The following is a 26071-nucleotide window of genomic DNA, read 5'->3' as shown; positions in this document are numbered from 1 at the left end:
CAGAATGAGTGAAAATAAATATATATGGAAAAAACGCAACAAAAATCAAAGTAAATTACTACAAAACGCATAAATCAACAAGAAAATGTTGATAATTAGGCCCTCGGATCGATAATCTCAGATTGTAATTTTACCCCACTTTGCTAGATGTCACCATCACAAAGGAACCACAGTATGTGTAGAGCTTTATACTGAAATTGGTCTCAGGAAAGTTTTATTTTGAAGGTCCATAGCAGTGACTTAAGGTGCGTCATCCGGGCCGTAGAAGAAGAAGAAGCAGTGCTCAGTCTGAGTAGAGAAGGGACAGTTTACAAAGATAATTTAGTCGGGATAAGATGGCAGGAACGGCTTCAGTAGCTGGTGAGGTGTTTGTGGATGCTCTACCGTATTTCGATCAAGGTTATGACGCAGCAGGAGTCCGGGAAGCGGTGAGTTTATCTGAATTACACTGTATGCTAGTATGCTAACCACGCTACATCAACTATTATGTTTATAGAAGGAAGTACAAACCTGCCACTGTCTGTCTTTGCTCGTTGGCAAACTAAAGGCAGTAGAAGTTAATCGGATTATATAAACCTCAGCTAACCGGTGCTAGCTGCTTTAGCATGAGAACCGGTAAAGTGCGTGTCCTGAACGAGTCGGATAAAACTTGAGTTACTATTTACTTTCTCAATCATTGGCTCAGCTGTGTTTACTAATGTGTTAAAGTAGGGTAATGCACTAAACCCTAAGTTGCTTCTGCAGCTCAGTGACCTTAGATGTCATCAGAGTCCATCTGAATAAAATCTAAGTTGTCCTTTGAATCATCTATGGATGATGGTGTATACATGTGATACCTTTCTTGACCAATCTACGTTAAATAGCTGAGGATGTTCCTCTCTGATACATCTCACATTAGAACAGACATGGGCAACTGGTGGCCCAGGAGCCACATGCGGCCCCCAACGTTCAAAATGACAAAAATAAAAATGGAAAATTACATATAACTTTCCCCCAAACACACAATTAACTTGAAAAACACAAAGACTAGAACAATATATAAAAGGCTGTTGCTATTGGTCCGGACCCGGTGTCACGGTCTGAGATCGGTTATGAGCATGCGCACTACTGGAAAATGAATTTACTTCCGCTTAGTTTTTTTCTACTTCCGCCGTGCTGAGATATAAAAAAACAAAAATTCAAAGCTAATGTTTTTTTAATTTATTCTATACAGTTTTTATTATTATTACTTGTATTCTGTTTAGATAAAAATAAAACACATGTTGGAAGAAAAAAAACATGATTATAATAAAACTCCATACGAAAATAAATAATTTATTTTCCAAAAAAACATGATTATAATATACATTGCAGTAAAAAACAGTTAACCTAATTTAACTTTATTTTTTAAAATCAGTGTGACCCAGTACGGGTACATCTCAGTACGTAGCAGTCACGTACTGAGATTTTAAGAGGAACTCAGTACGATGTGAACTCAGACCGTGACACCGGAACTCAGACAATCCTGACTATAGTTCCGGCATTTTCTGTGGCATTCGTCCACATGCGCGGTAAACCCGATTGACGGTAGTTCCACCACTGCCGTACTTGTGTCCTTCTCGCTATAGTTTTGTTAGTTTTATTTTATCCCTAACATAGGAAATATCCTAAAATGTTTCTTTTTTTATTTTCGTATATGTATTTTTAAAGGTGGAATTTGCTGTGTTAAATATGTTAAAATGAAAAAAGAATATGTCAGAAGTGGGATTTGAACCCACGTCAGCAGAAAAAAACGTCCTTAGGCGACTCGGCTAACACAGGCACATTACGCTTATGTAGAAAATATCTGGCAGTGACGGAACTGCGCATGAGCACAGGAAGTGCCGGAACAATAGTCAGATTTCTCTGAGGTCCGGAACTATAGACACTTGATATATAAAATGATGACTGAAATACACACAAATCACCCAAAAACATTCGTAATTTCAAAAAACATACAAAAAAAACCCCACTACACGGAAACACCAGGATAACAAAATACAAAAAACGACTACAAAGAATCAGAAAAATATACAAGACCATAAAAATAGAACAAAAGTCCTCCAAAAAAAAAAAAAAAAAAAATTACAGAAAACTACTACCAAAATAAACAAAAGTAACATAATTCTATACATAAAGGACAACACAAACTCATAAGATGAGACAAATATACAAAATGATTGAAGAAAACATTAAAAACAAACAGAAATACAGAGTAACCCCTCTGTTTTCAAAGCACAGATTGGTCATTATTCTAAATGCTGACATTAATGTTGACAATGTGACCCTCGGGGTCGGATCAGACAATCACATTTTTGTGGCTCCCGCTGTGACAAAAATTGCCCATTCCTGCTCTAGAAAGAACTGATTTGATTGCTGACTAATGACCATCCTGTGCTTTTATTGCTCAACCTAAAGGATTTAGGATATTATGATGATCTTTACTTAGCCACAGTTGTTTTTTTTTTTTTTTTGTTTTTTTTAGTAGTGATCACTTTTTATATTAGTAAAATGTGTACTTTGCTTTTTTTCACTGAGCTGACCGGGATCTACACCAGCTCTTCTGATCCTAGCACATCTTAACCTTGACTAGATGATGCACAGCTTAATGCTTTATAATTGCATTTCATTTCCATTATTATCCCCCGCCACAAAATGTGAAGGGGGATGTAGGTTTGAGCTCCGTCCGTCTGCGTTAAAGGGACCGCTTTTCTCAGAAACCGTTTAGGATACAATAACCAAATTTGGTGTGTGGCTTCAGGGTGTCAATACTTTGGTGGCGTTCGAAAATGAGAAGTGCGCAATTATTTTTTCTGGCGTTATTGCCCTTTTTCCGTTTTTTGTACTCTGTTCGTGGTATCTTCAATGGGGACAGCTTTTCTTATAAACCGTTTAAGATAGTTAGTAATTTTATACGTATAAGTTCTAAGATTTAGGACATTTAGGAAAAGGTTGGGAGTTATAATGACAACCAAGTTGGTGGGGGATGTTGATGACTGTCTTCTTGTTATTATTATTATTTATAGAGGTAGGGTAATTAAATCCTTAGGGCTGTTGTCCTGCGGTGACACACCTGATTACAAAGACAAAGCTGCAAATCTGATAAATCCGATAACTAATCATGTGTTGAAGCAGTCAGCCTTTTTAAAAATAGGACTTGGGTTTGATCACATGATGTCGTTTAGCAAATTTAATTTACAATGTCATTGCTAGCTTGTGTGTAAAGTGGATAATTAGCCTTCTGCTAAGCTGTATGTTGATTAGGGCTGGGCGATATATTGAGTTTTCTATTTTGGCGATATAGAAAATTACAATATGGCCTACAATGATATATTTTTTTTTTATAGCTTATTTGTTTTAAAATACCTGTTTTAGGAGATGCTGCTTTTGCCCTCAGAACAGCATGAAAAGCCCAGTTAGATGATCACTGAGTGCATCCTAACCCAGACCTTCGTCTAAACAAACCACACTACAGAACTCACTCACACGTGCTGTCCCTTATAGTAGTCTGTTCAGGGAAGAATTGTGAAAATTTGTCTACAAACACGAAATATGGCATACTTACATTTTTTGACCTGCTGAATTCAAATCTGGCGGGAGGCGGGGAAAATTCTCAATGGGGTCGCCATATTGGGCAATTCAATATGGCGCCCACCCAAAAACAGGTTTTTCTGTAACTAGCCAACCATAAGTTACATAATTAAAATTAAAAACACATTTCTAAGGTTCTGGACCTTAGGGGATTCTAAATACGATGCCTATTTTACAGTAACCTTTACTGGCATTGCCATATTGAACCATTATGACCAAAAATGTCTTTATTTTACAACATAGAGGCCTGACATCCCAGATCAAGGTTACCTTAATTGATCAACCAAATCAACTGTTTGTTAATAAATGTGCCTGTGTGGCATTTTGCATCAGCGAATTAAACCCTTGGAAATAATTCTGATGAGACTTTCCATTTTAAACGTGAATCCTGTTTTATTCTTCAGGCTGCAGCGCTGGTGGAGGAGGAGACCAGGAGATACAGACCTACGAAGAACTACCTGAGCTACCTGCCCACACCAGACTTCTCTACTTTCGAGGTGCAGCATTAATCAAGCCTTTTTACAACGTTTCCTCACTCAAAAGTTTAAAACGACGCTTGTATCGGTTTGCTTTTCAGACAGAAATCATGAGAAATGAATTTGAGCGGTTGGCAAATCGGCAGCCGATGGATCTCCTGAGTATGAAGAGGTAAATGTCTGGCTGTGTTTAGGGAAAAAAAGCTTTAAAAACTACATTTAGAAAAACTAGAGATGGGTGACTTATCACAGTAGGAGACACAAATGTGATTGTATCTGAGCCAAGGGCCACAAAATGATTTTTGTCTTTGTCATTTTTTTGTTGTTGTTTTTGTGTATTTTTCTGTCATTTGGTGTGTTTTTGTTGTTTTTATGGGTTTTTTGTTGTTTTTGAAGAAAATTGTGTTTTGTGTTGTCATTTCGTGTATTTTTCTGTCATTCTGTGATTTTTTTTTTTTTGTTTTTTGTTGCATTTTTCCTCTGATTTGGTGTATGTTTGCTGTGCTTTTGGAGTAATTTATTAGTATTTTTTGTCATCTAGTGTATTTTTGTCCTTTTGTAAATTTTGTCTTTTCGTTCTGTATATTTTTCCATTATTGTTGAGTTATTTTGTTGTCCTTTTGTGTATTTTTCTGTCAGTTTGTGTGTTTACTTTGGGGGCCGCACAAAATTAGACAGAGGGCCACATGTGGGCCCTAGACCACTAGATACCAATGTCTGGTGTAAACGGATCAGGCTTTTCAACTGTGCATTGATCAGATTAAGTTTCTGCTTTGATATTTGATCGCACAGATCAATGATTTTTTTTTTTAAATTCCCCACCAATGAATAAGTAGAAGTCTTTAGGATTAAAACCAGTGCACTGCATTACATAGAATAATTTACTTTAACAATGTAATCGTAGCAGTCAGGATAAATGTTTAACTTTCCACATAAATAATGTTGTAGCGTAGTGAATATGTTTCTTCCTTTGCTTTGGAGATATGAGCTACCGGCACCTTCATCAGGACAGAAGAATGACATCACAGCCTGGCAGGAGTGTGTCAACAACTCCATGGCCCAGCTGGAACACCAGGCAGTGCGCATTGAGAACCTGGAGATCATGTCGCAGTACGGGACCAATGCTTGGAAAGTCTACAATGAGTAAGTGAGGCGAGCGCATGGACCAGATCAGTGTGAGCAACAATGCTTCAAACCTGCTTTAATGCGTTTTTTTTCTTCTTCAGCAACTTGGCCTTCATGATTGAGATGGCTCAAAAAGAACTTCACAAATTCAGGTGAATATTCAGCGTTTACTCCCTGCCTGCTACTATTTCTGTCCACACATAGCGTTAGCTGTGGAAACTAATGAGGTAATATTTTCACTGGCATTTGTTTGTTTGACTGTTATCATGATTACGTAAAAAGTACGAAATGGATTTTGACCAAAGATAGACATTAGGCCATGGAGGATTCCATTAAGTCTTGGAGGGGATCCAGATTAATATACTGATTCTGGATCAGTTTCATAAATGAAAAGATTCCTGTCTCTCATCAAAATTTCACATCTTGGTTCGTAATTGACCGATCATTATGAAATTTGACTCGTATGTGTCAGGTTGGTTCCTCAATTTTCCCACTGAGTTTCATCTGGATCGGATCACATTTCATTTTTTCACACATTAAGTCCCATATACAGTATTTATGGACCTACTGTATGGTTATTAATGGGGATATAAACTTATTCCAAGCCTTTAAAGTGTAAATGATCATGGTACCATGATCAGGATCACTGATCCAGGTAACTGACAATATCTGGCAAAGAGGATTTCTGGTGCTGTTTTAATTTCGCATTTGTTCACTGTATTTGCGTCAAATGCGTGTGCGCAAATAACGCAAGTTTTTGTGAGAGTTTTGACTCTCCATCTGGTAAAGTTGTTGTACACCATAGGTCGCCTGTTTTACGATGGAAAAAAAAGTATAAATGTGTGATTGTCATGAAGCTATTTTCAGTTCAGAAAGTGAACTCCTGCTTCATATTACGTAATTTTTTGCGCAATAATTGAAATGTCAGTCTTTTTGCCCCCCTGTTTATGATGAAAAATCATGTGGAAATGTGTGCTATTGTTATTGTTTAATGTCACATTGCAATTTATGTTAATTTCAGTATTTTTTAAAAAAAATGACAACATTGTTATTTCTATTTCAGGAAGTAAATTCTACTTTTAACTTCCATTTCCACTTATTAAATATAATATAATATTAAAGAGTAGCTAAACCCCCAAAACCATGGAAATAATTTTTACTCTAAAATATTATTGTTGATTGAAATATAAAGAGTTTAAGAATCAAAGTATATTAGTTTGGTGTATTTTCTTGTAAGAATGACTGCCCTCTATGGGTTAAAACCTGATGATTGCAATTAGATTTTTCTATTGGCTGAGAATGGAGGTTTGTTGTTAGGTCTTGGTCTCGTGGGTCTTCCGTTGGTTTTCGTCCATCATTCCCTATTTTACTTTGTCCACATCTCATTAGTTGCGATGTGAAAATTGTGATCATTTCCCTGTGAACATTCAGTGTTCATTCCTGTCTTTCTCAGTAGATAAATTATATTTACTGACCTTGATCGAGCACATGAGAAATACAATGTATCAGTATTTTTGGATCATTCTCATTCATTGGCTGAAAAGGAAATGTGTGGTCAGTGTAATTCAGTAATTGTAATGGAACTTTGTGGATAATAATTTGTCTATAAAGGCTTCACTAGCTGTGGTCAGGGTCCATTCACTGCCAATCTGCTGCTGCTTGCGATACTGATTACATTAAGCACAACATGGTGAAGTAGCTACGTGCAAAGACCTTGGGCAGATGTTATCCAGCTGTAGATTTCTACAGAGCCGGCCTGTGCTCAGGCTTTAAGGCCATTGGTCACAGATGAAAGAGGTGAATGAATCTAATCTACTTTAGTAGCGTTAAGCTTCTGGTAAAGATTCAGATTACCATTAATGGCAGTTCTCATAAAATAACGAGTTAGTTAATGGGTTTTTTGCCTGTACACATCTCACTGTGTGTTCTACTTGCTTTAGGTCATAGGTTACTAAAGTGGGGTACGCAAATTGGGCTCTATTCGCCAATGTGCGCAAGTCTGTTTTTGGCTGTGTGCTATTCTCCCGCCTTGATTCCAGTTACGCACTGTGGGAGGAGCGGCCCTGAAATGTGGGCGTTCCCATTCAAATCTGGCCTTACGCGCATTCTTCCATCTGCTTAAGTTTTTTCCCTCTTATGTCCTACTGAACCTGGAATAAGTGCAGCACCCCCATAAGGTGAAACATCAATTGTACTAGAAGTTTGGATTTAGTTACAATTTAAGCCACACACATAATAATGCAGAAGAAACTCCCGGAAAGAATTGATCCAAAGTAACGCTGTCATGCTGTCACGGGGGTGGCAGGGTGGAGTCACACAAGCACACTAATAGACTGACCATCAGCATTTCTAATATGTTCACATTTACCAGTTTTAAACGGGACAAAATGTTACATTTAATTATATTTTACCTGCACCATCCAACCCTTATCCTGGGAGGACGGTGGGTGCTGCGTCGCGGGGCTGATCAGCTGTGTGCCGCAGTGCGTACGTCGGTGGCAGATTGTTACAATGAAACTCTGACAGACGTCCGACTAATGCTCAACTGTTTTAACTCTGTGTATAATGTAAAGCCACATTTCCACTACAAGGGTAAATAACAAGTGAAACATTGATAATGATGATTACTAATGCGTTCTTGTTTCTGAATGTAAGAAGTTCATAAAATCAGGCTTTCCACACAAAAAACAAACGTTAATATGAGGGAAAAGAGAGACTTTAACTGTAGCTCAGACAGAACAATGTGTCCAGTCATCACCCTGCGATAATCTGATCAAATCAACCTGTTACATTATTTATCAATGAAGGCGTTTCAAATTAAGTCTTTATCATTATCACGGATTTCAGTGACATTTACAGGCGTTGGGAAATATGACTTCGTGGCCCAGTCCGCCTCCTTTGCTTCAGGCTGCCTTCATTGACAGACTACGCGCTTTTGGTCGACTGGAAAAAGTTTGGGAACCATTGCTTTAGGTTAATGAATTTTTTTTTTCTCTTATACAGAAAGCAAATCCAAGATTTGAACTGGCAGCGTAAGAATGATCAGCTGACGGGAGGAGCCAAGCTGAGGGAGCTGGAGTCTAAGTATGCTGATTTAGCAGCTCTCATGTTTGCAGGTCATTCCCTAAGAAAATGGGTTGGGGTCCACTCTGACTCACTGTGCTGTTCCTCTGCAGCTGGGTGTCTCTGGTCAGTAAGAACTATGAGATCGAGCGGGCCATCATTCAGCTGGAGAACGAAGTGGGTCAGCTCCGACAGCAGCAGGGCGACGAGAACAAGGAAAACATCCGGCAGGACTTCTGAGACGACAGCCAGCTGTTCCCGCCACCTCCCCCCCCCCCCCCCGACGGTCATGGCAACACTCCCCCAGACTTCATCTCACAGATGTCATCATTCTCCTCAAGGTTGACTGAACTGAAAGCTGATCCCCTCGCAGCAGACTCATAGCCAAGCCCTGCTTTCAGATGGACCAAAGGTTTACTGATGACCCTCACCTTGGCCTTGGATCATTTGTTTCCCATCAACTCCTGACTGGGTTTTCATGATGTCCTTTTTTTATAAACAAACATTTTCCTATTTTTTTATGGTGTTGGCTGCTTCTTTTTTTTTTTAACTTAAACTAATACAAGTTCCAGTTTGTAAATAAACTTAATTTACAGAATGATGACTTCAACATCAGTGGACAGTATATGCTACTGATACCAATGCTTATACAAATCACCCTACTGTCAATAAAAGAATATTGCAACATGGTATTCTACACAAAACAATGGGCATTAATCTCAAAAAGTCAAAACTGATGATGCACTTCAGTAACAATACCAGAGTTAGATTTAGGTTAACTCAATTCAAATTAATTATTGTTCAAAGAAGAAAGAAATCTCCATTTAATTTACACTTAAAAAGTAACGAAACCCCTGCTTTCTCCTGACCAGCCACGAGGAGAGAAATTCAAAAAATGCCTTGATTATGGACGTTACTCCTGTAGCGGGAAGTCACACACAGGGCCACGAGAAGTACATGCACGTCCTTGCACACGCAGAGACCGATGTCTGTACATACACAAAGCTTGAAGAACCCTCGGATTTGAGCAGAATCTGCTCCTTATTGAAGACTTCCGCATTAGAGCTGTCAATCAATGCTCACTGAGGGCTGTGATTGGAGGAACCCCTCAGCTTTTATAGGTGGGGAGGGGCCAACATTGAAAGTTAGTGACGCATGATGTACACAATCTCTCAGCCAACAGCAAAATTAAATTGTAATAGCCAGCGTTCAACCTCTAGAGGGCAGTAACGCAAACATTTTACCACTAAATAAGCAACATTAAAATACTTGGGACTAGTATCAATCAACAGCACTACTTCATACCCAAATACATATGTATTCAGCAGAAAAAAGGGTGTTGGGGTTTAGTTACTCTTTAAGTAAGGATTCACTAATATCAGAGAACACAATCTGAAGAAACAAATTATCTACATTTGTTTTTATTGAACGTAAACCATATTACTGTAATATACCAGTTTCAATAGCATTGTATTTTTACACTTTATAAACCCAGCAGCACATTTCACCCTCTTAACACCAACAGCAGCAGGTCTCTGTAACCCAGTTTGTTCATGAATATCAACAGATTAGAGTTACTAGAAACGGTCACTGTGATCTATAACGCAGCTCAATCTGTGACCTAAGAGCAGCCTGGCTGAAAGAAATGTGTGCGTCGTCATAACCCAGATATCAAAATATGTTTAAGTTTTCTAAATGAGGATCAACAACAAAGATAGAGCAATCTGAAATGAAACCAAATCCAAACAGAAGTGGGAAAAAAAACCAAAAAAATTCTCCAACAGCATTCGGCCAACCTCACGTCTCATACACGTAGTTTGTAGGCACAGTTTTGTTGTTTCCCGTAGAAAGTTGAATATTTTCTGAGAAGAAATTAGCCTCTGTGACTGATTTGGATCCCTGGAAGTGCAAGCGTTGGTAGACAGCAGCAGCAGCCACAGGCAGATAATGTAGCATTGAAACCCAGTCTATATGCTGAGAGTGTTCAGAGCTGGTACTAACATGACGGCTTCGGGCAGGTTCTGATTCTGGTCCTGGTTTTCTTTGCTCTGAAGAAACTTCTGCCGATGTCTGTCCTCCTGACGCTTCTTCTTCTCTTGGCGCTTCTCTTTCCTCTGCTTGTTGGATACCTGTGGATGAGAAAGAAAAGTGTTCAGCTTAGTGAAACGATAACATGCATTTGCAGGAATGAAGGACATATAGAACAGCGTAGCACAAAGTCTGCACTGACTCCACCTTGACTTTTTGTGTGTTGCTGCCATCTGTTGGTGGAATCTGCTCACTGCAGTCTGAGCAGGATTCGGAGGCGCACTGATCCAGTTCGGGTCCCACCAGCCATTCAGCGTTGATGGTCGCAGCACTTAGCTGGAGGAGGTTTTCTTCATCACCTTAAAACAGGAACAGGTCACCTGACACTGTTTGGGAGCATTTACCTACTGACAGGTAAGATAATGGCACAATGGCCCTCATTTATCAACCTTGCGTGAAAACAGGTGCAAATTTGAGTGCACATTCGGTCGTAGGACAGGACCAACATGTGATTCATTAAACATTCATATCTGTCCAAGCCCAGCGTACAAATGATCGGGTGTGGATAAATCTGGTGGCTGAATTTGATAGTCATTAACTTGTTACAAGCTCCTGTTTTGGAGGCCCCGCCCACTGAGGTTAAACAGGAAAAGAACCATTTCCAAGATGAAAATCGACATCCTTACATCTGAGGTGGAGCATAACAAAGCTTTTTGAACGTGTGAAAACTAGACTTAAAGAAGCTCATTTAAACGCTCTGTGGAAGAGGATCTGGAGAGAAGTCTGCCCCCCTGTGTGCGCTGAGAACAACCTCACAGCAGAGATTCTGGAGACACACATGGATATGCCGTTTATATCAGCCTCATTCCACAAGCGCCCCTAGAGGCCACAAGCGCCACAGCACTGTCGCAAAAAATCAACAAATAGTCAGTCGGGCCAGCCTCCCTTTTCTTTTGATTGTGTATGCAGACAGTAGTTGACCTGTAACTTCGGGATAAGGATTGGCTCTAAGGGCTGGGGTTCGAAGCAGGGCTGGAGGAGCAGCCGCTGCTGCCACCGCAGCTTGGCCCTCCTTGCCGCATCAGTGGCGCTCCCCTCCTACTCCCTGGGCTTCCTGGATGACCTATCCGCTCCGTCCCAGGCAAAGGGGGCCAACAACGGCAGGGAGGCCAGGGAGTAGGGAGGGAGCGCCATCGATGCGGCAGGCTGAGTACCTCCAGCCCCGCTTCGCATCCTAGCCCGACTGACCCAACCCTGAGAGCCAATCCTTATCCCGAAGTTACAGATCTATCTTGCCGACTTCCCTTACAAAAGAATCCACTTTTAACTTAACTATCACAGCGATTAGTGCACCATTAACCCAACACGAAACTACCATATTGTGCTCTTTTGGCTGTAAACAGAGGCTAAACTCGTTTCAGCTGCCCACAACAATGGCGCCGGGTCGAGAAATGCCCATTAATTGTGACGTCATGTGGGAACTATGTATATCTGAGCCTGTGGTCACGTGACTGCCGTAAAGTCTAACGTTCTCCAGGCATTCTCAGGTCACATGTCCTGGCCAAAGACGGTCCGACTCTCCAAACTTACATAGTCGGTATTTCAAGAGGGAAGCCCTGGTCGGAGCATTGATACTGTCAAGCGCTGTATATTGGCCTGAGGAATCATTTAAAATACCTCATATGGGTCAATTCTTTAGGTCAAAAAGTCCATGGTGTGCCTTTAATGATAGAAACTCTTAAAAAAGACTGAATGTTGCCTTCAGCCAATTTCCCCTATAATTAATGACATTACTGATTAAATACTACAGCACATTTGCAAATGTTAAGGCTACACTTTGCATTTGAAAGCATGAATGAGGTCCTAATTCCTCCGTACAGCCCCCAGTGATGAGCTGTATGGAGGAACAAGGACCTCCAAAACACAGCAGAAGTAGTGCTGCGTCCCATGTGCGTGTGTGTGTACTGGGTGAACTTATGCGCTCCTGATCGGACGGTAGCAAAGTTTACTAGCGGGGTTATACAATATTCCGTGAAAGGAAAACCAAAAAAGTGGCATCAGTTATAACGTGGGATTTTTTTAAAAAAAAAATACATTTTATTTTGTTTAATTTGTTGTAATCATCCGGTTAGATCTATTATGAGTGTGTTTGCTTATGCTTAAATGAGAGCTAAGGTTTTTTAATAATTATTTTCAGATTTTGCTGCTGCACCACAAAGCCACACACGCCAGAATTGATTAATATCAGAATCAGAATCAGAAGAATCAGAATCAGCTTTATTGACCAGGTACAGTTTAGAACAATACGAGGAATTTGACTAGGTAGTTGCAGTGAGAGGAGACACATCAACACACCGGAGCAGCCATTTGCGGCGCCCACATATTTAGGTGAAAAAAGGGATCAATAACAGGCGGAGAGGAGGGGTGAGGGGAAAAAAAACTGCCAGTTTGAAACTGATTTCCTTAAACAGAGAAAACAGTGTGAAACCAGGAAAAAAACCGCCTCTGCAAACATAAATGTAAGCATGACACAGTCAAACAACTCGAGACAAGGCATGTAGGAAGGGTTGGGTGGGAGGTTGGCTGGGGGAGGGGGTCAGGTGGGAAGAACAACAGGAGTCCAGCCGTTTGGGGACATGGGCGTGCTGCCAGTCGGCGCTGCAACCACGCCTCCATGCAGCTGTGGATGGGAGGTGGGGAAAGATGGCCGACGAGGCATTTGAAGTTGAAGACCTGTAGCTGCGTTACTGATGACCAGATGACGTGTGGAAAAGTTCAGCATCAACAGTTCCAGGAGGAATGTAGGGAAGGAGCGGGGGGAGGGAGTGGGGGGTAAGAGCCGCCGTCTGCAGAAACTTCCTGGTGATAAGAGTTGAGACAACCTTGGCTTTAGCCTTGGCAGCTGGGGAGCCGAAAGGGAGATAAGCAATGTGATTTGATACAGGCTATGTTAATTTCCAATAGCCTTCTGTCCTGGGTCTCTCTGCTGTAATCCAATGAATGGCCTAGTTTCCACTTCCAAGCCGGGTCTCGAACTTCTCCCAGTTGTTATCCATAACGCGTAGACGATCCAAAAGCAGCTCCTGCTTGCTTTTGATATCGATCAACACATGAGTCTGAGTGTTCAGAGCCCTGCTACATCCTTCAGAAATCACTGGCAGCTTTTCCAAAACAGTCGCCAGCGTAGTACGGACTTTTCGATAGATTAGGAAGCCACCAGTTCCGATCAGCAGCATGCCTACTATCATTATTCCAATCATGTAGATGTCCTCCACGTCTTCCACGGAAAGGATGGACAGACACACAACTCGCCACTTGTTCCAAGGGTCAAGTGTGTATCCAGCCGCAAACGTCCCGCTTGGACATGCGGGGTCACCACCCCTGGTTCTTTGCGTCGAAAAAATCTGATCGATAGCACTGAGAGACCAACTAATTAGTTCCATTATTCCGGTTTTGGATGAGTTGCAGAGAGAGGCTCTTGTTAGTTTCACAAGACCTGACAAAGCAGCAGCTAGGAGAGAGATAAGACGGAAAGGAGGGAGAAACAGAGAATGCGACTGACCTCGTCGAGAGAAGCAAGAAGAAGCTTGTGTGAAATTGGTCGAATACACGTCTTACGCTCAGATCTGAACGTACGACCGGTTGATAAATGAGGGCCAATGTGAGCATGGGCGTCATAACTCACTTCAGTTCATGGCACAAATGTGACCCAGTTGGACCTCAATTGGGCTGAATAAGATTTTTTTGGGGACAAAAGAAGAAAAAAAAAAAAGAGTAATTTCAAAATTTTAGATGTAGTTTTCAGAAATTCTGCGTGATAGTCCACATTTTTGGTGAGTTTCCTTGAATTTGATAAATTGAAGCTGGGATTTTATTTTTTTTTACTTTGACGAAAATTTCCCGCGGGCTGAACTCGATGCGTTGGCAGGCCAGATGTGGCCCACGGGCCTTTAGTTTAACACCCGTGGGTTATAAATTATTATGAAGCCAACCTATGATGAAGTCTATCTTTGCATCGTCTCACCCTGAATTCCTCGGTTCTTGATGGAGCTCAGGATGACGTTGTCGTCCTCTGATGCTACAGGCGTGTTCTTCCTCTTCCCCCTCTGACCGTCACCAAACTCTCGCTGCTGGCCACGGGAATTCTGTAAACTCTGTGAACACAGGAGATGAAACACATTCAGACATGCAAAGAAAGGAAGTAAATCATGTGATTTACATAAAAATATGCTCGTGTACGTCTTTACCAATAACAAATTACAAATAAAATTAAAGCTGCAAGCAGCGTTGAACGAGCCTTCGCAACGACACGCATGTCGGGACGTGGTACACGTTGAGGTGTGTTGCATGTCAGGGGGTGGCAGAAATTTTAAAGCGTTGAGACATAGCTGAACATTTTCAAGGATTATATCACAAACTTCCCTGCAGTGTTCTGTGCAAATATAATGCCTATGATTTCCTTTTAGGTCGTGCTATGACTATGAATGACGGTTGGGTTAAACATAACTAATTTTTTTGGCATACAAATTAAAGCTGGTATAAATATCAAATTTTTCCCCAGTCCTGATATTTTTATTTTTTTTATTTATTCAGTTTATTTCCGACATGGTTACATTCACTTTTTTTTTTTTTCTTTTTGTACATGCCGAAAAAGGAGACGATAGAAGCAGTTTGCTTATCTAAGTCCCGTCCCGTGTTCAAATTTTCACACGTTTTTGAACGTGTTTAGGCCCTCAAAAGTGTGATCACTTTTTTGTAAGAGGAATAATAAAAAAAAAACAGGTGCATTACCCTAAAAATATAATTTTGGGTTTTTATATGACTTTTACTATTTGGTAAATAAAGTGAACGTCTGTAAGCACTAACAGCTTTTTATCTTTAAGCTTCTTGTTTGAGTTGATGCGAGCTAATCAACGTTCGCAGGCCTCAAATTCCAGACCAGAGGTGAGCATCTTCTATCACAGCAGGGGCCACAAAAATGTGTTTGTTTGATCGAAGGGCCACATAATCAACAATCATGTCAGCATTTAGAGTAATGACCATTCTGAGCGTTAACAAAAGAAAAAAATGATTTTTATAGTAATTTTGTGTGTTTTTCTGTCATTCTGTATATGTTTGTTGTTGTCTTGGTTGTTATTGCATTTTGTGCATTTCTGTTGTCCTTTTATGTATTTTTCCTGTAAAATGTATGTTTTTCGGTGTCATATTGTGCATTTATGTTGTCATTTTGTGTTTTTTGGAGTAACTATTGTGGTGTTTTGTTTGTTAGTAGTGTGGGTTTGCAGAGTCATTTTTTGTGTTTCTCTTGTCTTTTTGTGTAATTTTGTGAATTACTGTTTTGTTCATTTTTGTAGGGGTTTTGTGTGTTTCTGGAATATTTTCCTTGTATTTTCAGCAAAATTGTAACTATTTGTATTTTTTAATGTATTCTTGCTTTTGTTTTGTGTATTTTCTACATTTACTTTGGGGGACGCATAAAATTAGACTGAGGGCCTAAAACTTCATCATACTTCCACATATTTTACAAGAATATAGAACTTTTCCCTTCCTTGTATCCCCTGTTTAGAAGTTGTGGTTGCTCTTCAGCTACAGTACACTGACACTCCCACTCAATAACTCTATGATGTATTCAGGCTCTTAACCATACGTGCCTCAATGCGGAGCTGAGCAGGACTTTCCGAGTTGTCTCCAATCCGCCTCACGCTGTCATAATGGTCTCCATAGCGATAGGCAATGTGCAGCTCTCTGCACGCCAGTTTCTCTGCACCGTTTATCTGCAATAAAACAACAACAACACACAGACACACCATGTGATCCCGGCTGAGAAACAGAGGCCTCAGAACTGACCCAGGAACAGCAAATAACAGCAGGTTGGGCCTCGCTGCTTACCTCCCACAGCGGCGTGTTCAGCTGATGGATCACCACTTTGACCTCCTGACTGCGTGCAAAAGCCACAATGGCATCGTTGCCAGCAAAAGTACCAGGCTGAGAAAGGTTTGACACTGGAGAGAAGGAAACATGACCAATGCTTATTTATTTACACATTTAATTATTGAGGTGGTTGGGTTTTTATTAGGCATGCAACAATTCTCAATAATATATTGAACCGTTCGGTACAGCATCCACGGTTCAATACTGACTTGTAAACCACGGTTTTTACGATTTGGTGTGTAGGCTCTGCACATTATCTGTCTCATGCCTGTGAGTCAGTGCGCAGGGATTAGGGAACACCACCACGTGAGTTAATAAATTAATCACAGCCTGCTAAAGTTTGGTGCTGCTAACAACAACATTATTAGCTTTTAGCATAGTTATTAGTGAGGAGCAGTGACGGCTTGAGCAAGCACTGCAGTTTATAAAGTCAGTGGTGTGGGAACATTTTACTTTCATTGTCCTGTCTAATGAAAAGGAAGAGATAACGGTGAATAGAAAAAAAATATCTGTAAACATTGTTTTACACGTATCACCTCTTTGGTTGGAGATGTGGGCGTTCTCATCTTTTAAATACGCTAAATCCATATAACAACATAAATGGCCAGTTTACATTTACTAAAATACAGGGTTTTTTTTTTTTTATTAGCAAATTGTTTATTTTATTTTTTAATGAATACTTCCCTAGTTTGTCTATGGGCTAACAGGATAAAGCACTTGTACTTTGGAAGGGTTATTTTATGTACGTATTGAACCGCTGGTCGACTGTATTGTTGCATCCCTAGTTTTTATGTTTGCAGCATGTTGTAACAATTCCAGGCTGCAGTGAATGCTACAACTGACCACCAGATGTCACTGTTTGGCTGCTGACAAAAACTGAAAAATGAAAGCTGCTGGAGATAAATATTTTTATCATATAAAGAAATTTGCTCTAAAAAATTTGTAAAAGGTTAAAATCGACGGTCGAAAGTTTGTTTTGATCTCCAAAACCTTTGACCAACAAATTTTGCATATGTTGACCCATTGTTGTCACTTTTAAGCTGAACCTTTTATACCCACGCACTTTGATTCTGATGAACTTTTTATTCCGACAGACTTTTACTGTACCTTATGTTTTTTTTTAAATTATTATTATTGTGTCTGTTTAGCTTGAATATCTGAAGTGTAGTTGGGAGGAGCATTTGCAATTTTGTTGTTCTTGTGCAATGACAATAAAAGAATTCTATTCTATTTTTCACCATATTTCATGCTTATTTTTTGCCAATTTAACCACATTCATGATTATTTGCTAGTTAAATCTAATTGTTCCTACTTTTTAAATTACATTAAAAATACTTCCTGGATAACAGTGGATAATATTCAGATAAATAAATAAATGTGGTTATCACAGATTCATATAACAATGGACAGTAATTTTGCTGACTTTATGGATGGGCCCCAAAAAGCTCTCCTCTTTATTCCTCCTTATAGATGGCCTTGCCTCCACATGACTGTTCGTCAATGTTCAACCACCTTCAGGTACAGTGGGGGTCCCTTGTCTCTGGAACCTATATTTTGGGGGTTGCGGTTTGAAGAGGTTGAGAATCACTGGTATACAGGACTCCACATCCCACAATGCGCCAAACTTTTCAGAAAATGCCAATAGACAAAGTGTTTACAGTGGAGATGAAAACAAACTACCCGTATTTCAATGTCTATCTTTTACATTATTTTTTTTCCCCAATTTTCGATCAAATAATCTTCCATTTATTGATCCATGAGGCCTACACTGTCTGTATCTGATAAAAAAAACGTGTCTCGAGCAGCTCTTTAAGACATTTCACAAATATATCACTGACCTCAATAGTCAGTGCTTCTAAACCAACTTGTCTTTTAGATCTAATCCCAACTCCACTAATTTAAGACGTTTTTACACTAATTAGCTCTAATATGGTGAACTGGATTAACACGTCTCTAGTAACAGGTTAAAACTGCTGTAATCAAATATCTCATTAAAAAACCTAACCTTGATCCAAGTGACTTGTCCAGTTATAAACCAATAATTGGATTACTGTGAACTGGTTCTCAGAAAGAACTGGTTTTTGATTCCATTCCCTATTACTCTGTCATCCAGCACCACAGTAAAAAACTTAGGAGTTATCTTTGATACTGACTTATTTTTAATTCTCATATTAAACAAATCACAAGGGCAGCCTAATTCCACCTCCATAATATCTTTAAAATCAGGAATATCTTGGCCCAGGGTGATGCCGAAAAACTATGTAACATTCTTACCCTAGATGTAACAGGCATTCGTTACATCGAGATTGGATTATTGTAACTCTCTACTGTCAGGATATCCTAGTAACTCACTAAAAAGTCTCCAGTTAATTCAGAATGCTGCAGCTAGAATACTAACACGTACAAACAGGAGAGAGCACATTTCTCCAGTATTGGCTTCCCTTCATTGGCTTCCTGTAAAATCTAGAATAGAGTTTAAAATCATCCTTTATATCTTAGAAACCTGTTAGTGCCCTAATGTCCAGGCAGAACACTCTGCTCTCAGTTGGCTCGTCTTCTTGAAGCTCCTAAAGTGTCCAGAAGTAGAACAGGAGGCAGAGCTTTCAGCTACTAGGCTCCTCCCCTTTAGAATCAGCTCCCAGTCTTAGTACGGGAGGCTGCTACTCTCTCCACCTTTGAAAAAAAACCCAAAACCTTATTTGCTAAAGCGTATACGTATAATAGCAATAACCTAAAACGGACATGGTTTCGTTGTTTTGTTCACAATCACAGACCATTACAAGTAAATAGTCAACACCTCAGACCATTGCGCGAGACTGTTACATTCAAAATCTACTATTTACTAAAGCGTACACCGTATAATTGCGATAATTAAAGCGGACAAGCATCCCCTCTGTAGTGATCGTGTGATCACTGCGTGCCCCCAGTACAAGACGAATTCTTGTCTGTAGTAGTAGCATTTCAGAGCACGGTGGAGGCCTCAAGACGTTTAATATTAATACTAACCTAACCACTAGAGTATCATGTTGTTCTGCAGTCTGTGCCTTCTCCTCACCCTTCGCTCTATTTTCTGTTTCAGGTGCCTTGACGTTGGAGCTGGCAGTTCCTGATTAATGGTTCATGGCTCAACTAGTCTGGGACACTCTTGATGGTCTATCCCTCTATCCTGTTCTATTTGTCCTTCTGTCCACTAACCCCAACCAGTTGAGGCAGATGACTGCTACCTCTGAACCTGGCTTTGCTGGAGATTTCTTCCGGTTATAAAAGCAAAATAAGGGAGTTTTTTCTTCTTACTGTCACTAAATGTTTGTTCATGCAGATCTTTGTTGGATTCTTTCTTTCTTACTATGAATTTTAGATTGTTAAGCGCTTTGAGATGACTTTGTATTCTGCACCATATAAATAAAGTTGAATTGAAGTGAACTTCCTCCTTGAATAGTAACCATGTATTGCATCCTCATTATGGTTATCCATTTTACATTTTTGTCATCTCACTCGTGCCACAATTTTCACCAGATTTTTATAATAAAGGTGATCAAAATGTTAAAAATTGTGCTGTGGATTAAAAGTGTGTCTCATTCTCTCACAGTGCTTCGTGAATGGCACATCGTCCTCGACAAATGGCTCAAAGTCCTGCCGATGAGACATCATGTACTGGACTGTGTCTTGGCGGAGTTGTAGGTGACCTCGGGAATGTCCCTCCAGCTGATCCCCCAGAGCTCGGAACAGGCAATTCCTGCAGGTGAGGATGGTTTTAGAAATTAAATCCCACACAGATGAAATCAGGCTCTGTTATATGCTATATCACAGACGGAGGGAAACAGGGAGAATCATTTCCTGGCTGCTGTCCAGCTGTTTGTGCCCTTCACATGACACACCAGGAGCCCTAACGAGAAGACTACTTGATATTCCGTCAGCCATAACAGCCTGTGCTTTGGAATCTGGCACAAAGACACGAGCAGGAGATGTTTTATTACTGTAAGCTGCAGCACATGGTCCCTCTTTTGGATTATTAAGATTCAAGAAATGTTAAGACCAAATCGACATGTGCAGCTTGTTTGGACTTCACCCGTTTGTGAAGCCTTTTAGCTTCTTGGTAAAGAATTAAAAGCTTTTGAAGGACCAATGTAAAATGCCATGAGGATTAAGTCTATAGTTGGTCTGAAGGAGTGTTCACATGGATCAGTGAGCCCTCACAGATTCACAGATCACTTGTCAGGCCCTATAGAATCAATTTTATTTTTTTCCAAATTCCTTGTTCAACTACATTTAAATGATCCTGATGACATCATTCTCGACCGTAATGATTAGACAAAAATAACTGGACACATCGATGCATCAGTTATTTCACTACTATTGGGCAGAATAATTTACACATGGTTTCCACACTTTTTTCATAATGATTTTTCAAAACTTTTCCAAAATATTCTACCAAATTTCCATCACTTAGTTTTGAACCGCTAGGATCTATTAAAGACCATTAGAGTGCAAAAATGAGTGGGCGTTTCTAGTGTACTAGTGTAACAGTGGTCTGTGAGTGTGCCGTGGTTAGTAGCAAAAATGTGGCACATAGAATGTAAGTTGTGTTTATCACTTATCCATCATATAACATTGTATAATGGTGCAATTGCCTTTGACACCCAATTTGCTAAATTTTTCAAAAATAATAATGCATCAGCCATTGAATGTAACATTAAACAACAACTCACTAAGTGCTACCATGTTTCATTATAAGATTGCAATTTGCAGACACATTTATTAAAAGCAATGTACAACAATAGGTGTTAGGGTTAAGGGACTTACTTCACGTCCCATAGTAATAGCGAAGGTTGGATTTTAAACAAAATAAAATAAGCTATATTTCCAAAACAGTTAAATTATTCCATGACTTTTCAAGACTGGAAAAAAGTTTTGACAAATTCCAAATTCCAGGAAATTTCATGAAAGTCCAAGAAATTTCATGAAAGTCCAGGAAATTTCATGAAAGTCCAAGAAATTTCATGAAAGTCCAGGAAATTTCCAGGAATTTCATGACCATGTGGGGACCCTGTTTACAATATAGGAAGCTATCACGTTATCATTACTCTACAATGTTTAACACTATAATCAGTGGTCTCGTCCACAACAACATTACATTTACTTGCATATCATTGGTAATGTTAAATATTGTCAATATTCAGTGGTATACATTGGTTATAACGTTGTGGTTGATTGGTGTAGGCCTTTTTGTGGCACATTTTTAAAACAAACAGTCAATCAGTGTGCTGGCATACATGCTTTGCCTTTCTAAGCACAACCTTTAACATTAGGGCTACGCTTTCCTCATTGGCTAAAGGAGGAAGAAGCCTTGGTGGTCCCACTCTTACCCGTCTCCAGGGACTTCTCTGAGCTTGAGCCCCAGTGCCTGAAGCTGATTGGAAAAGCTGATGAACTCTGCACCATCATCTCCATCCTGAGGTCGGTTCTTACGGTCTTTAGCAATAGCGCGGCGTGCTGCTCGCTCATCTCTTTTGCGTTCCAGCTCACACTTTTTGTTGCTGCGCGCCGACTTTTGTGTCTGTTTCCGAGACATTTTGGCATCAGCTGCTTCAGAGAGTGATGTCTGTATAAGCTGGAGCTTCATCCAACTGCAAAGACACAAACGAAGTCAGATGAAATAAAAAGAAAGCACATCCATTAAAGCAGACATGGGGTCCACATGCGGCCTTCAGTCTACTTTTGTTCAGCCCCCAAAGGAACTGTACAAACTTAATCCAAAAATACACTGAAAAATATACAAAGCAACTACAAAAATACACAAAATGACAAAAAAATAAATAAACAAAATGACAACAAATACACACAAAAGCGTCATCCCAAATACAAAACATTACTCAAAAAAAGCACAAATCAACAAAAACACACAAACCCTTTGTTCTTCCATGTATATATGTTCAGATTGTTTCATTATTCTAAATGTTGAATTGAATGTTGATAATGTGGCCCTAGGATCAGGCAATCATAGTTGTGGCTCTCATTTTGATAAAAGTTGCTCATTATTGGAATGGCACAAACTTATTGTCTGAATGTGTTAATAGTAGCTGCAACTCACTGCAAATACAACCATTATGAAGGACATAGTTGTTTTTTTTAGGGTGATGCATTTTGGGTAAAATGTCTAATTCAGATTTCCCATTAAAGAACTCGAGATTTTATAGGTATTATTATTGTTTCCATTCATGTTTACGGCACTTTAGCTCGCTCTGATGTTTTTTTTAATTGCATTATCAATAAGTTAGCATGAGCTTAAACCCTTAAAACAATATATTCAAAAACTGAGTTATACACTTCAGCCTGTGTACCTACCTCCTGCTAAAACCAAGTACACTATTTCATTTGAACTATGACTCTTCAGTCGGACCTTCTGGTGCCCTTTCCTGCACCATAGTACATGAATCACATGGCCTTCTTCCAATGCAGAGCATATGGCCTTTTGGCAGCAGCACCTCCATTAAAATACCTTCTGACCACGTTTCACTAGGGCTGGGCGAATTTGCCTAAAAAAAAATCTCCTATTATTTAAAGAAAAATTTGAGTTTCGATTTGAATTTCAATTTTTTTTTTCAATGCACTTAAAAATGACTGCAGACATCAGATATATTGTCAAAAGTGCAACTGTATTGTTGTGATTGTCCTCAAGTGTTAAAATGCATAAAACAATCCCAATATAAAAAGTAAATGAGGCTCTGTCATTCAACAATTTCAAGCTTTAACCCAGGTTTAAGCAAAAATGCAACAGCAACTTCACAGTAGCTTAAATTTTCTCAAAAAAAAACCTAAAAAAAGTTCTAAAAAATTGTGGTATTTTTTATGTCATTTTATTTATTTTTCACGAATGTTTGTTTTTTTTTCGTTTGTCCGTCTTGTCTCGGTATCAGACTGCCCAAACTTGGGGTTTTCTATCAAGACCAGTAGTGATTTTTCCTATTCTTTAAAGTTATTAACATGATAATATGGAGAAGAATTTGTTAAAATTATAAATATCTTCAACTCATGCATTAATCCGCCCTGTGATGACTACGACCTTCCTGATGTTATGACTGAGTGACACACACTGCTGCACACAAGCGAGAGTGAAAGGTAGTTGAACTTTCTGTTGATTATGTATTTTGTTACTGAACTTGAATTTTCTTCTATTTACAGTTTAACTGTTTCTTATTATATATATTTAAATTTCAGTCCTGCTGTGATAAAAGTTGTTCATCTCTGAATTAGAGTATCAGGATGGAATGTACGTTCAGTGAGAACATCTGTCAAATGTATTTAAAAGAAACTAAAACTAAAGAGAGAGAAAGTGTTTTAGCTGTGCAACCTTGTCATGGTTTTTTATGACAATGGTCTTGGTCTAGTATTGGTCTCGATGCATTCTGGTCTTGGATACTGTGGTCTTGAACACAACACTAGTTATTAGAGTCATTTTCTGTCTTTCTGTTGCCATTTTGTGTGGTTTTTATGATGTTCTGCAGTCTTTTTGTGGTCATTTTAGTGTTCTTCTGTCACTTTGTGTATTTTACTTTCATTTTTGGTGTATTTTTCTTCAATATTGAGTGTTTTTGGAATCATAAAAGTGTTTTTCATTGTTTTGTGTATTTTTTTCTGTTATTTTGCCAATTTTAGATGATTTTTTTGTATTTTTTGTCACTTTGTGTGATTTTTTTGCACATTTACTTTGGGGGCCACGTAGTTAGATTGTAAGCAGCCAATTGCTCATGTCTGTTCTGGACAATAAACTGATGAAATCGGTTCACTGTAGTTTCTGCCAGTTCTGAGTCAATCAAACTGCTGGACATGTTCCACTTATAAAGAGAAATAGGTTCAAAATGGTTTTCATTAAATACATATATTAAGGTTCCTTGGCCTACCACAATCCCAGATGTTGCCAATTTCTTTGTCCAGAAAGCTGCAGACGCAGCTGGGCTACATCATGACAACAAATGCACTGGTCAGAGATGCCTGGAAGTATTTCCTAACCTTCAGATTTAATTCATTCATTTATTCTGTCAAATATAATTAGATTATTGAAAACAATGGTATGTGAAATCATAATTTTGGAAACGGGAATGGAAAAAGTAACCACTTACCAATCAGTTTCACAGTACAATTGATATTGAGTCCCTGTGGAATCCCAGTTGATGCTATTATACTGCTGACCTTGACTTTAGTTTAAATATGACCCATCACATACAAAAATATACAAAATGACACAAAAAATACAAATAAATGACTCCAAAACAAAACAGACAACAACAACTTACAAAATGACTTCAAAAATACACGTTTTATTTTTGTTTTGTTTTTTAAACATAAAACAAGACAGAAATATTAGTTAAACTAAAACAAAATCCCCTTTGTACCTTCCTGTGATAATGCACAGATTGGGCATTATTCTAAATGCTGACATGAATGTTGACCACGTGACCCTCGGATCACATTTTTGTGGCTCCTGCTGTGATAAAAAGTGTTTATCCCTGAATTCGAGTATTAGGAGGGAATGTACGTTCAATGAGAACATGCAAATCCTGCACTGAAAGACACAGAGACAAAGTCCAATTCCAGGTTAATTTCACTGAACAGTTGCTTTTAGTCAGTGCAAAGTTGACAATTTGGAGAAACGTGAAGAACTTCATTTCATTTTCCATGAAGATTCAATCAACGTGTTATATTTTCTTTTAAAACGTCCGTAGTCACACTACACCATACATATTACAGTTTTGTTTAAAGTATTATCTGTCCATTCTAATTATTAAAGGGTTATATTGTGTTCATTTGAAGCAAAGCAGAGTGAAGTAGACTTTAACTTCCTCAAACTGTCCTCGACCACATGCTAGCTCTGCGGCTAACTGACCGTTTAATGCTATTACGTAGCAAATAGAGTGTTAAGAGGAAGCTCTTTACACAAAATGTACTTATTGGTTTGAATAGCACTTGTTTGATGAAAACTTACTTTTAAAGCGTGGTTAGCTGGGCTGTCAAATCATTTCTCGTGGCTCAGTAACGACTGCGGTGATTGTCTGTTTATGTTTACAACTAAACTTCCGCCTACGTAGAACTCCATCTGCAACCGTCACATGTCACGTGACCTCAGCACAGTTTGTCATGTTTATTCTACAGAATTATATTATTAATATCCTGTTCAGTACGGAAGCCTAAATATATTGAAAAAAATGAGTATAACAATAGCAGGGGTTAAATGGTGGAACTGCCTAGGATGAAATAAAACAAAGCATCAACGTAAACCAGTTTAAAAGCTTTTTAAAAGCTTCACATATCGTTAGTAAGTATAAGAACGAAGAGCAACGCTTTTACCTACGACAGCATTGATATATAATATGTATATAATGGTATAAAATATATGAATACATAATAGATATATATTGTCGCTCTAAATTTAATTGTCGAAATTTGTGTTGTAAATATGAAATAGTATAATATTAGTATTATCTGCATGTCATATACATTCATGTGTATATATGTATATGTGTGTACGTATGTAGATATGTTTGATATGAATGTATAAACTGTATATAATATAAGCTTTGCTTCAACCTACATCCTTTTGGCTGAAAAATTGGATAATTGAGTGTTGTTTGTTCTGTACTTTTTTATTTGTTTGTGAAGACTGCCGAAATAAAATTCAAATTCAAATATTGTACGAACAATATAGTATATTCTACAAACAATATAATTATATTCTACAAACAATATAAGTATATTGTAAAAACATATTATATTCTATGAACAATATACTTATATTGTACAAACATGATATATATTGTACAAAGTACAAACAATATAATTAT

General features: G+C 38.8%; 2 protein-coding genes across 2 annotated transcripts; one reads left to right on the top strand and one right to left on the bottom strand.

Moving 5' to 3' along the window:
- The first annotated feature begins 244 nt into the window (after positions 1-244).
- bcas2 (BCAS2 pre-mRNA processing factor) lies at positions 245-8791 on the top strand. The gene is made up of 7 exons (XM_028453390.1): positions 245-428; positions 4014-4106; positions 4187-4257; positions 5067-5228; positions 5312-5362; positions 8214-8294; positions 8387-8791. The coding sequence occupies exons 1-7, from the start codon at positions 336-338 to the stop codon at positions 8511-8513; spliced, it is 678 nt and encodes a 225-aa protein (XP_028309191.1). The 5' UTR covers positions 245-335; the 3' UTR covers positions 8514-8791.
- Positions 8792-9678: 887 nt separating this feature from the next.
- On the bottom strand, positions 9679-25349 carry otud3 (OTU deubiquitinase 3). The gene is made up of 8 exons (XM_028454110.1): positions 25216-25349; positions 21599-21859; positions 19820-19968; positions 16191-16303; positions 15953-16075; positions 14326-14455; positions 10509-10660; positions 9679-10402 (listed from the first exon to the last, which is right to left on the bottom strand). The coding sequence occupies exons 2-8, from the start codon at positions 21853-21855 to the stop codon at positions 10241-10243; spliced, it is 1086 nt and encodes a 361-aa protein (XP_028309911.1). The 5' UTR covers positions 21856-21859; positions 25216-25349; the 3' UTR covers positions 9679-10240.
- Between the last annotated feature and the right edge of the window lie 722 nt (positions 25350-26071).

Source organism: Gouania willdenowi, chromosome 7 (genome assembly GCF_900634775.1).
Source record: "Gouania willdenowi chromosome 7, fGouWil2.1, whole genome shotgun sequence".
NCBI lineage: Eukaryota > Metazoa > Chordata > Actinopteri > Blenniiformes > Gobiesocidae > Gouania > Gouania willdenowi.
This window is presented reverse-complemented; position numbering and strand designations above follow the sequence as displayed.

What these genes read in the sequence shown, in the direction of transcription:
- bcas2 (XM_028453390.1), top strand. Translation starts at nt 336, where the DNA reads ATGGCAGGAACGGCTTCAGTAGCTGGTGAGGTGTTTGTGGATGCTCTA. An exon ending in GCTTGGAAAGTCTACAATGA is followed by an intron (nt 5,229 to 5,311) that starts GTAAGTGAGGCG and finishes TTTCTTCTTCAG; the next exon opens with CAACTTGGCCTTCATGATTG. An exon ending in CTGAGGGAGCTGGAGTCTAA is followed by an intron (nt 8,295 to 8,386) that starts GTATGCTGATTT and finishes GTTCCTCTGCAG; the next exon opens with CTGGGTGTCTCTGGTCAGTA.
- otud3 (XM_028454110.1), bottom strand. Translation starts at nt 21,855, where the DNA reads ATGAAGCTCCAGCTTATACAGACATCACTCTCTGAAGCAGCTGATGCC. An exon ending in AGAGAAGTCCCTGGAGACGG is followed by an intron (nt 19,969 to 21,598) that starts GTAAGAGTGGGA and finishes CCTCACCTGCAG; the next exon opens with GAATTGCCTGTTCCGAGCTC. An exon ending in TGTGCCATTCACGAAGCACT is followed by an intron (nt 16,304 to 19,819) that starts GTGAGAGAATGA and finishes CCTTCTCTCCAG; the next exon opens with TGTCAAACCTTTCTCAGCCT.